A 9,638-nucleotide genomic window follows, 5' to 3' on the forward strand; every position below is an offset into this window, starting at 1 on the left:
TCAGCCCCTCCCACTTCCCCCTTTCCTCTCCACCCCTGCAATGTCTGTTGGAATGGGACGGTCTAGGATAACGGCTGTTTGGTCCCCATGCAAGTCTCTCCATATTCGCATAGGACAGAGAAACTTTGGTGAAAGTTTCTTGCATATCTGCCCTTGGACGAAGGAGCAGGGCTGGGAGCAGAGTAAGGAACAATGTTCTGAAGCTGGTTTTGTGAGTCACTGTGACTCGGCACCGCCCACTGAACAAATTTCACACGCTCAATTTGTGGAAACTGTCAAACGAGGTCCAGGGCTGGGTCTTTCTTGTGGGCTTGTCAGCTCACAGTTATGAGGAAATTGTGGCTGGACAGGCAGTGAAGCAGTCTGCTTCACCTCTCCCTCTGCTCTCAGGTGGCTGCAGAACGGAGGCCTGCAGATTGCCCAGTGAGACAGAGGACCCAGCCTGGCTGCTCTGTCCTATGGGCATGTTGGAACAAGCTCTCACCCTCATGCTCCTCCTGCTCCTCATGGGACATTGGGGCCAAGGTAAGGAGGTCCAGCCTGGCGAGGGGTGGGGGTTGGCATGGACTAGGGGCTGTGCTCCTCGGGGAGATAGAAAATGAGAGCCTCTGGACTGTGCCTCGTCCATAGTCATCTGGAACGGTGACTCTGAGAACTTCTGACAGCTGTGGACACTCTAAGTCAGACAGGGTGGGCTTGCAGTGGGGAGTGAGGTGCTTGAGAGGCACATCTAGCCTGCCCCCAGCTCTCCAGCAGCTTCGGCAGGGAGAGTTCTTTCTCCTGGCTTCTATTTACCTTTCTGTGCAGTGGCGGCAAAGGCCTCTTCCCTGCTGCCTGTGAGGAGAACAAAGTCAGCCTCATGCTCTGACTGTGGTGCGATCATCAGCAGAGAGGAGAAACGGCCCGTGGGTTTGGTTTCTGCAGGAAGTTAGGTGGGTGGTTCTGGAGTTTGTGGACAGACAAATTGATCCTCGAGACAGGAAAGCTGGGCTCTGAGGAGGGAGGGTGAGACCAACGGCCAGGACAGAGCCTGGTCCCAGCTCCTGTGGCAACCCAGAGGCCACAGAGCCTGGGGATTATTAGGGAAATGTTGACCTGAAAGAGGGGGAAGAAGAGATAATATTTGGAAGCCCCACAGCAAACCTGAAATTGTCTGCTGGGCAGAAAGCCCTCTTATGTTTACTTGGGGTGGGTTGGGTATCCCCGCTGAGGGCTGCTTCTCTCTTTCTCTAACCCTGAAGTCCAGGATGCTCTGGGACTTGGATCCTATGTTTTAGTTTGGTGACTATGTGGAGGGCATCGTAGGTGGAGATGAAAGAAGAGAAGCATGCATTCTGGGTACAAAGGGAGGAAACTGAAGCACAGGTTAGTGTTTGTTTAGGGCCGTTAGAAGCCCAATATGGATTAAAAGTCCCATCCCTGGGCACTTTATGATGCTTTATGACAATTTTTTCCTTATCCACGATCTAATCAGGATAATGTCTTACATTCAGTTCTCATGTTTCTTTTGTCATCTTTAGTCTGTAACTGTTTCTGAACCTTTCTTCATCTTTCATGACTGATATTTTTAAGAGCACAAGCCTGTTGTTTTTAGTAGGCCCCTCAACTTGGGCTTGTGTGATGTTTCTGCAGGATGATTCAGGATATGCATGTATGGCAGGAACATCACAAAAGTGCTGCTGCGTCTTTCTCAGTGCTACTTTATCTATTGAAGAATTTAATATGCATTATATATATATATATAGGAATCCCTGGGTGGTGCAAACAGTTAATTGTTCGGCTAGTAACCAAAAAGGTGGTGGTTTGAAACCACCAAGAGGTGCCTCAGAAAAAAGCCTGGAGATCTACTCCCAAAAGGTCACAGCCATTGAAAACCCTATGGAGCACAGTTCTACTCTGACACACATGGGGTCACCATGAGTCAGAATTGACTCGATAGCAGCTGTTTTTATTTTTTATATAGGAGCCCAGGTGGCACGGTGGTTAAAGTGCTTGGCTGCTAACCAAAAGGTTGGTGGCTTGAACCCACCAGCGGCTCTCCTGGAGAAAGATGTGGCAGTCTGTAAAGGTTTACAGACTTGGAAACCCTATGGTGCGTTTCTCCTCTGTCCTACAGGGTTACTATGAGTCAGAATCAACTTGACGGCAGTGGGTTTGGTTGTTGGTAAAATATTCAGGTCACTCTTTGGCTTTGGAAAGTCTTCCCAAGGTTTCTCCTTTCATGTAAAGGAAAGGCCATACATTTCACAAGGCCCTGTGTGATCTACCACACAATGACATCCGTGACCACCTCCTTTTGTCCCCTCTTGCTCATTGAGTTTCAGCCACTCTGGTCTGCTGGTTCTCTACCGTGTTCCGCTACGGGAATTTGCATTCAGTTCCCCCTACCGGGAGTTCTGCTCTACTTGGTAGTCACATGGCTAGTTCCCTCACCCCTCTCAGGGTTTTGCTCAAGTATCACCTTCTCAGAAGTGCCTTTCTTGTTAAAAATGTTAACACCCTTTCTTAGTTATCTAGTGCTGCTATATCAGAAATACAAGTGATGGCTTTAACAAACAGAAATTTATTCTCTCACAGTTTAGGAGGCTAGAAGTTCAAATTCAGGGTGCCAGCTCCAGAGGAAGCCTTTCTCTCTCTGTCAGTTCTGGGGAAAGGTCCTTGTCATCTTTCTTCCCCTGGTCTAGGAGTTTCTCAATGCAGGGACCCTGGGTCTAAAGGACGGGCTCCACTCCGGGAGCTTCTTTCATGGTGGTATGAGGTCTCTCTCCTCTCTGCTCACGTCTCTCTTTTGTAACTGAAAAGAGATTGATTCAAGATACAACAACCTAATTCTGTAGATTGAGTCCTGCCTTATTAACATAACTTCCTCTAATCCTGCCTCATTAACATCACAGAGGTTAGGATTTACAACACATAGGATAATCACATCAGATCACAAAATGGTGGACAACCACACAATACTGGGAATCATGGCCTAGCCAAGTGGACACACATTTTTGGGGAATACAATTCAATCCATAACATCCCCGGACTCTTTTATCTCCCTCTCTGCTTAATTTTTCTTCATAGTATTTATCTCCATTTTACAGATTATATATTTTACTTATTTTCCATCCCTCAGCCTTCTCTTCACCCCACTAGAATGTGAACTTCTTGAGTGCAGGGCTTTTGTCTTTGTTCTCTGCTCTATCCTTAGAATCTAGAACAGTGCCAAGTACAAGTAGACCCTCAATGTATACTTACTTATTGAATGAATGAGTATTTTTAATGATCCATGAAATAAAGTGAGAGTTTGTCTACTGGAAAGTTTCAGCTGGGAAAGACGTTAAATCATGTACTACCTCTATGGCCTTGATGAAGTTAACTAACCTCTCATTTCTCAGTTTTTTTCATCTGTAAAATGAGGTTAACAGTGGTGACTGCTTCATAGGAATATTGTGAGGATTAAATGAGATATAGCATGTAAAGTGGTTAGCAGAATGCTTGAATTACAACGAAAACCCCAAAACAGGCACTCGTATTATTAAGCTCTTTGGAGGCAGGGTGTATATTTAACTTAGTTTTGTAAGCAGTCAAGAAGAGAGTCTGTTCAGTAATCCTTTGCTGAGTTAATTGACAAGAGAGACAGTTGGTAAAGAATTCGGGGATAAGATGATAAAGTTTTAATGTGTAACCCTTTCTGAGGTTTTTTTCTTGTTATAACCAGTATTTTAGGGAGACTACGTTTTTTTAACTTCAAGGAACATGTCTCCAAGGCATTTAATCATATTACATTGCATTGTAAAATAACTACAAAAGTTTTCACAATTTTCATCCCCATCTCTATTCCCATTCCTTCTCTGGGTATTTTTTTTTGAGCAGCTCTGTACCACCAGGCGCTAGGCTAGGTATTGAGGATTCAGGGCTGAATAAGTAGAAATGGCTCCTTCCTTCATTAACCTATGCTCTAGTGAGGAAGGCATATTAAACCTATATCACACAAGTCAATATATAATTACAGTTGAGATCACTGAGCAGCACAATGCCTAACATGTAGTAGGGGCTCACAACCATGTTTGTTGAGTGAATAAATGAAGTATTTGCAGGCATTTAGAAGCAGATAGGGATGATTTTTTGGCCTGGCATGTTGGGGGAACCTGTAATAAACTATTCCCATCGAGTCAGTTCCGACTCATAGCGAGCCTATAGGACAGAGTAGAACTGCCCCATAGTTTCCAAGGAGTGCCTGGTGGATTTGAACTGCCGACCTTTTGGTTAGTAGCTGTAGCACTTAACCACTACACCACCAGGACAGAGACCTTCAAATCCCTACCCACAGCTGCTGTTATGGATTGATTGAACTGTGTCCCCTCCCAAAATGTGTGTCAACTTGGCTAGGCCGTGATTCCCAGTATTGTGTGGTTGTCCACCATTTTGTGATCTGATGTGATTATCCTGTGTTGTAAATCCTAACCTCTATGATGTTAATGAGACAGGATTAGAGGCAGTTACACTAATGAGGCAGGACTCAAACTACAGGATTAGGTCGTATCTCAAGTCAATCTTTTTTGATATATAAAAGAAAGAATCCAGCAGAGAGGAAGGGGACCTCATGCCACCAAGAATGAAGAACCAGGAGGGGAGTGTGTCCTTTGGACCTAGGGTTCCTGTGCTGAGAAGCTCCTACACCAATGGGAAGATTGATGACAAGGACCTTCCCCCAGAGCAAACAGAAAAAGCCTTCCCCTGGAGCTGGCACTCTGAGTTTGGACTTCTAGCCTCCTAGAATGTGAGAAAACACATTTCTGTTTGTTAAAGCCGTCAACTTGTGGTATTTCTCTTATAGCAGCCCTAGATAACTAAGACAGCTGCTAATCGAAAGGCTGGTAGTTTGAATCCACCAGCCGTTTTATGGGTGAAAGATGTGGCAGTCTGCTTCTGTAAAGACTTACTACCCTGGAAATCCTATGGAGTAGTTCTACACTGTCGTATAGAATCGCTATGAGTCGGACTCAAAGGCACACAGCAACAACTATTACGGAGAAATACATAAGCAATATAGAATCATTAAAAAAAAAAAAAATCCTTGCCTACAGGAGTGGACCTGGTACCCAAAGTTCATTTTGGACCCCAAATTCAGATTTTGGTTCTGAAACCCCAAAGGACATACTGGAGGCTGTGAACCCCCAGGGGCTGTGGGATCTGGGGTAATGGTGCTGGACAAGAAAAAGTTAAGGGGCAGCATCTCATGAATTAGCCATAAAGGTTTCTGGGATTTGGTGCTTGGCCTTGGGGATGCAAGTGACAGAAAGTTTGAGGATGACCCTGAGGTTACGAGCTTGTGTGACAGGAGGGTGATGTTTCCTCAATCTCCTTTCCCAGGGCTTCAGCCCCATGTCTGGGCATGGTGGTGGCAGGCCTATTGCAGGGTGAGGGATTCCTTGGGCTCAGAAATAGATGGACCTAATGAACTTCTTCTTCCTCTTGCTGTGTTGAAACTTAACACTTTGCAGGGAAGGAAGTCTAATTGCTACCACTTTGGCCAGGCTCCAGGTAAGCTCAGAGAGGGCTGGAATCTTTTTTGCTCATCTCTTCCTGATCACAACTTCTCTGAAACAGAGTGTCAATAGGAAAGTAGCTGGGCATGGGCTGGAGATCGGGGCTCAGAGAACCTGAGGTAACAGCACCACTCTGAAGGTAACCCGGCTCTATGGAATACACTATATATATAGACAGGCCATTGGCTTTAATAATTTTTTTTTTAATGTGGTAAGGTATATATTATAAAACATTTGCCGTTTCAACCGTTTTTACGTGTACATTTCCATGACAATTACATTCACCATTGTTATGCAACCATCATCACTATCTGTTTCCAATTTTTTTCGTGACTCTTAACCAAAACAGTACCATTTAAGCAATAACTTCCCATTTCCCACTCAGCCACCCGTGGTAACCACTAATAAACTTTGGTGTCTATGCATTTGCCTATTCTACGTATATAAGTGGGATCGTACAATATTTGGCCTTCTGTGTCTGCCTTCTTTCACTTAACATAATGTTTCCAAGGTTTATCCATGTTGTAGCATGCATCAAATCTTCATTTCTCTTTATGGTTAAATAATATTCCATTGTGTGTGTATATCACAGTTTGTTTATCCATTTGTCTGTTGTAGACATTTGTGTTGTTTCCACCTTTTGGCTATTGTGAATAACGCTGCGGTGAACACTGGTATACAAGTATTCTTTTAGGTATTACCAGGTCATATGGCAATTATATGTTTAACTTTTTTTTTCCTCCCCTAATATTCTGTCCCATTGTCCCCCTTTTTTTTTTTGAACAATTTGTTGCAGTTTAGGTAAAAGTTTACAGAGCAAATCAGTTTCCCAGTCAACAATTTATACACAGATTCTTTTCATAACATTGGTTTCAATCCTCTTGATGTGTTAACGCTCTCCTTAACTTCCACCTTGGGTTTCCCGTTTCCATTCGCTCAGCTTTACTGCCCCTTCTTGTCTTCTGAACTTTGTTTTTGAGTAAATGCTACCCTTTTAGTCTCATATGTTTGAATGTTCTGAGGAGCTCATTCCTCACTGGTGTTATTGCTTGCTCCATAGGCCTGCCTATTGTTTGGCTGAAAGGTGATCTCTGGGCGTGGGTTCAGTTCCAAGTTTGAAGGGTGTCTAAGGGCCATGGTCTCAAGCGTTCCACTAGTCTCTAACAGACGAGTAAGAATGCTCTTTTTTAAAAATTTTATGAATTTGAATTTTGTTCTACGCTTTTCTCCCACTCTGTCCAAGACCTTCTTTTGTGATCCCTATCAGAGCAGTTGGTAATGGTAGCTGGGCACCATCTAGTTCTTTTGATCGTAGGCTAGAGGTCTCAGGCTGTGTTTATGTGGTCCGTTAGTCCTTGGACTAATCGTTTCCTTGAGTCTTTGGTTTTTTTCACTCGTCTTTGCTTCAGATGGGGAGAGACCAATAGTAGTATCCTGTTTAACTTTTTGAGGAACTACCAAACTGTTTTCCAGAGTGAGTGCATCATTTTATAATATCACTAGCAATGGATTCATCCTCTCAAACACTTGTTATTTTTCATTTTTTGATAGTAGCCATACTAATGGGGCAGGGGCGGGGGGATGTGGCATCTCACTGTGGTTTTGATTTGCATTTCCTTAATGACTAATGACATTTAGTATCTTTTCATGTGCTTGCTGGCCATTTGTATACTTTTTTTTTATTGTACTTTAGATGAAGATTTATAGAACAAATAGTTTCTCATTAAACAGTCAGTACACATATTATTTTATGACATCAGTTAACAACCCCATGACATGTCAACACTTTCCCTTCTTGACCTTGGAGGATCTTGTTTTTTTTTTTTTTTGAAAATATGCATAGTTACACCATTTCAAAAGTTTCTACATGTACAGTTCAGTGACATTGATTACATTCTTCCAGTTGTGCTGCTATTCTCACTATCCTTTCCAAATTATTCCATCACATTTATCTTCAACTCACGGCCCCCAAGCTTCCCATCAAAACTTTTGAGTTGCTGTTGTCAATTTGATCTCACATAGATAATTCTTTTTTTTTGTACCTTAGATGAATGTTTGCAAAACAAATAGTTTCTCATTAAACAGTCAGTACACATATTGCCCTATGACAATGGTTAACAATCCCACGACATGTCAACACCGTCCCTTCTCAACCTTGGGTTCCCTAACATCAGCTTTCCTGTCCCCTCCTGCCTTCTAGTTCTTGTCTGTGGACTGCTGTGCCTCATTAGTCCCGTTTGGTTTTATGAGGCTGTCCAATCCCTGGCTGAACGGTGAACTTCGGGAGTGACTTCGCCACTGAGCTAAAAGGATGTCCGGGGCTATAATCTCGGGGTTTCTCCAGTCTGTCAGGCCAGTAAATCTGGTCTTTTTTTTGTGAGTTAGAATTTTGTTCTACATCCTTTTCCAGCTCTGTCCAGGACCCTCTATTGTGATCCTGGTCAGAGCAGTCGGTGGTGGTAGCCGGGCACCATCTAGCTGTACTGGACTCAGTCTGGTGGAGGCCATGGTAGCTGTGGTCCATTAGTCCTGTGGACTAATCTTTTCTTTGTATTTGCTGTCTTCATTCTCCCTTGCCTCCGAAGGGGTGAGACCAGTGGAGTATCTTAGATGACTGCTCACAGGCTTTTAAGACCTCAGATGCTACTCACCAAGGTAGAATGTAGAACATTTTTATAAACTGAGTTATGCTAATTGAGCTAGATGTTCCCCGAGACCATGATCCCCACAGCCCTCTGCCCAGCAATTCAGTCCCTCAGGGAGTTTGGAAGTGTCTATGGAGCTTCCATGACCTTTCCTTGTACAAGCTGTGCTGGCTTCCCCAGTATTGTATACTGTCTTACCCTTCATCCAAGTTACCACTTATCTATTTAGTCCCCCCGCCACCCCTCCCATCCCTCGTAACCAACAAAGATTTTTTCTTTTTGTGTGTAAACTTTTACATGAGTTTTTACAGTAGTGGTCTCATACAATATTTGTTCTTTTGTGATTGACTTATTGCGCTCAGCATAATGTCCTCCAGTCTCATCCATGTTATGAGATGCTTCACAGATTCATCCTTGTTCTTTATCATTGCATAATACTCCATTGTGTGTGTGTACCATAGTTTGTTTATCCATTCATCTGTTGATGGGCATCTAGGTTGTTTCCATCTTTTTGCTATTGTGAATAGTGCTGCAATGAATATGGGTGTGCATATGTCTATTTGTGTGACTGCTCTTATTTCTCTAGGATATAGTCCTAGGAGTGGGATTGCATTTTGTAGTGCTTTTCTTTGTGGTGCTGACGTTTTCTTTGTTCCTCTTACTCGCCTGTGCTGAGTTCCTTTTGTTTGTGGATTTTTTTTTTCATTTCTTTGTTTTTGTAGGTTTTGTTTTTACTGAGACTTTATATTTTTCCTCTTTATTTTGATGAATAGGTTTGTTAAATTTCTTTGTGGTTACTTTGAAACTTACCCTTATCTTCCTAGATTTGAACCAGTCTATTATTACTTGGTATCGCCTTGCCTTCCTCTCCATTAGAAGGTTCTATACCTACACTGTTTATTCCCTCTTTTATTGTTCTGATGCTGTTGTCATTTACAGATTAACCTCTCTGGTTCTCTGTTTTAATTCTTTTGGTTTTGGTTAGTCCTTAAGAGTTCATTTCCTAGGTTGGTGCCTGGCTGGTACAATCCTGAGTCCTATATTCAGCCTGTGATCTGATGTTGTTTGTTCTCAGATCGAAGGACTCCCTTTAATAAGTCTTGTAAGTTTGGTTTGGTTTTTATATAGTCCCTTAATTTCTGTTTATCTGGAAATGACCTAATTGCACCATCATATTCGAACTAGAGTTTTGCAGGATATATTATTCTTGGCTGACAATTTTTTTCTTTTAAGGTTTTATATATGTCATCCCATTGCCTTCTTGCCTGCACTGTTTCTGCCAAATAATCCGAGCTTAGTCATATTGTTTCCCCTCTGTATGTGGTTTTTGGTTTTTCTCAAGCTGCTCTCAGGATTCTTTGTTTGTCTTTGGTTTTAGCGGGTGTGATTATGATATGCCTTGGTGATTTTCTTTTGGGGTCTATCCTATATGGGGTTCATTGAGCTTCTTGGATGG

The 9,638-nt window shown here is 42.9% G+C and overlaps 1 protein-coding gene across 2 annotated transcripts in view; it reads left to right on the top strand.

Moving 5' to 3' along the window:
* The first annotated feature begins 339 nt into the window (after positions 1-339).
* CD244 (CD244 molecule) overlaps positions 340-9,638 on the top strand; it is a 48,698-nt gene continuing 39,399 nt past the window's right edge. Inside the window, exon 1 of one of the 2 annotated variants that reach the window (XM_023725151.1) lies at positions 340-525. In XM_023725151.1, coding sequence (XP_023580919.1) covers positions 459-525 — 67 coding nt within the window. In that variant the 5' untranslated portion in view covers positions 340-458. The remainder of the gene's footprint in view (positions 526-9,638) is intronic. The other variant, XM_023725150.1, reaches the window with a different exon arrangement.

The sequence above is a fragment of the Trichechus manatus genome, unplaced genomic scaffold (assembly GCF_000243295.1).
Source record: "Trichechus manatus latirostris isolate Lorelei unplaced genomic scaffold, TriManLat1.0 scaffold00288, whole genome shotgun sequence".
NCBI classification, from domain to species: domain Eukaryota; kingdom Metazoa; phylum Chordata; class Mammalia; order Sirenia; family Trichechidae; genus Trichechus; species Trichechus manatus.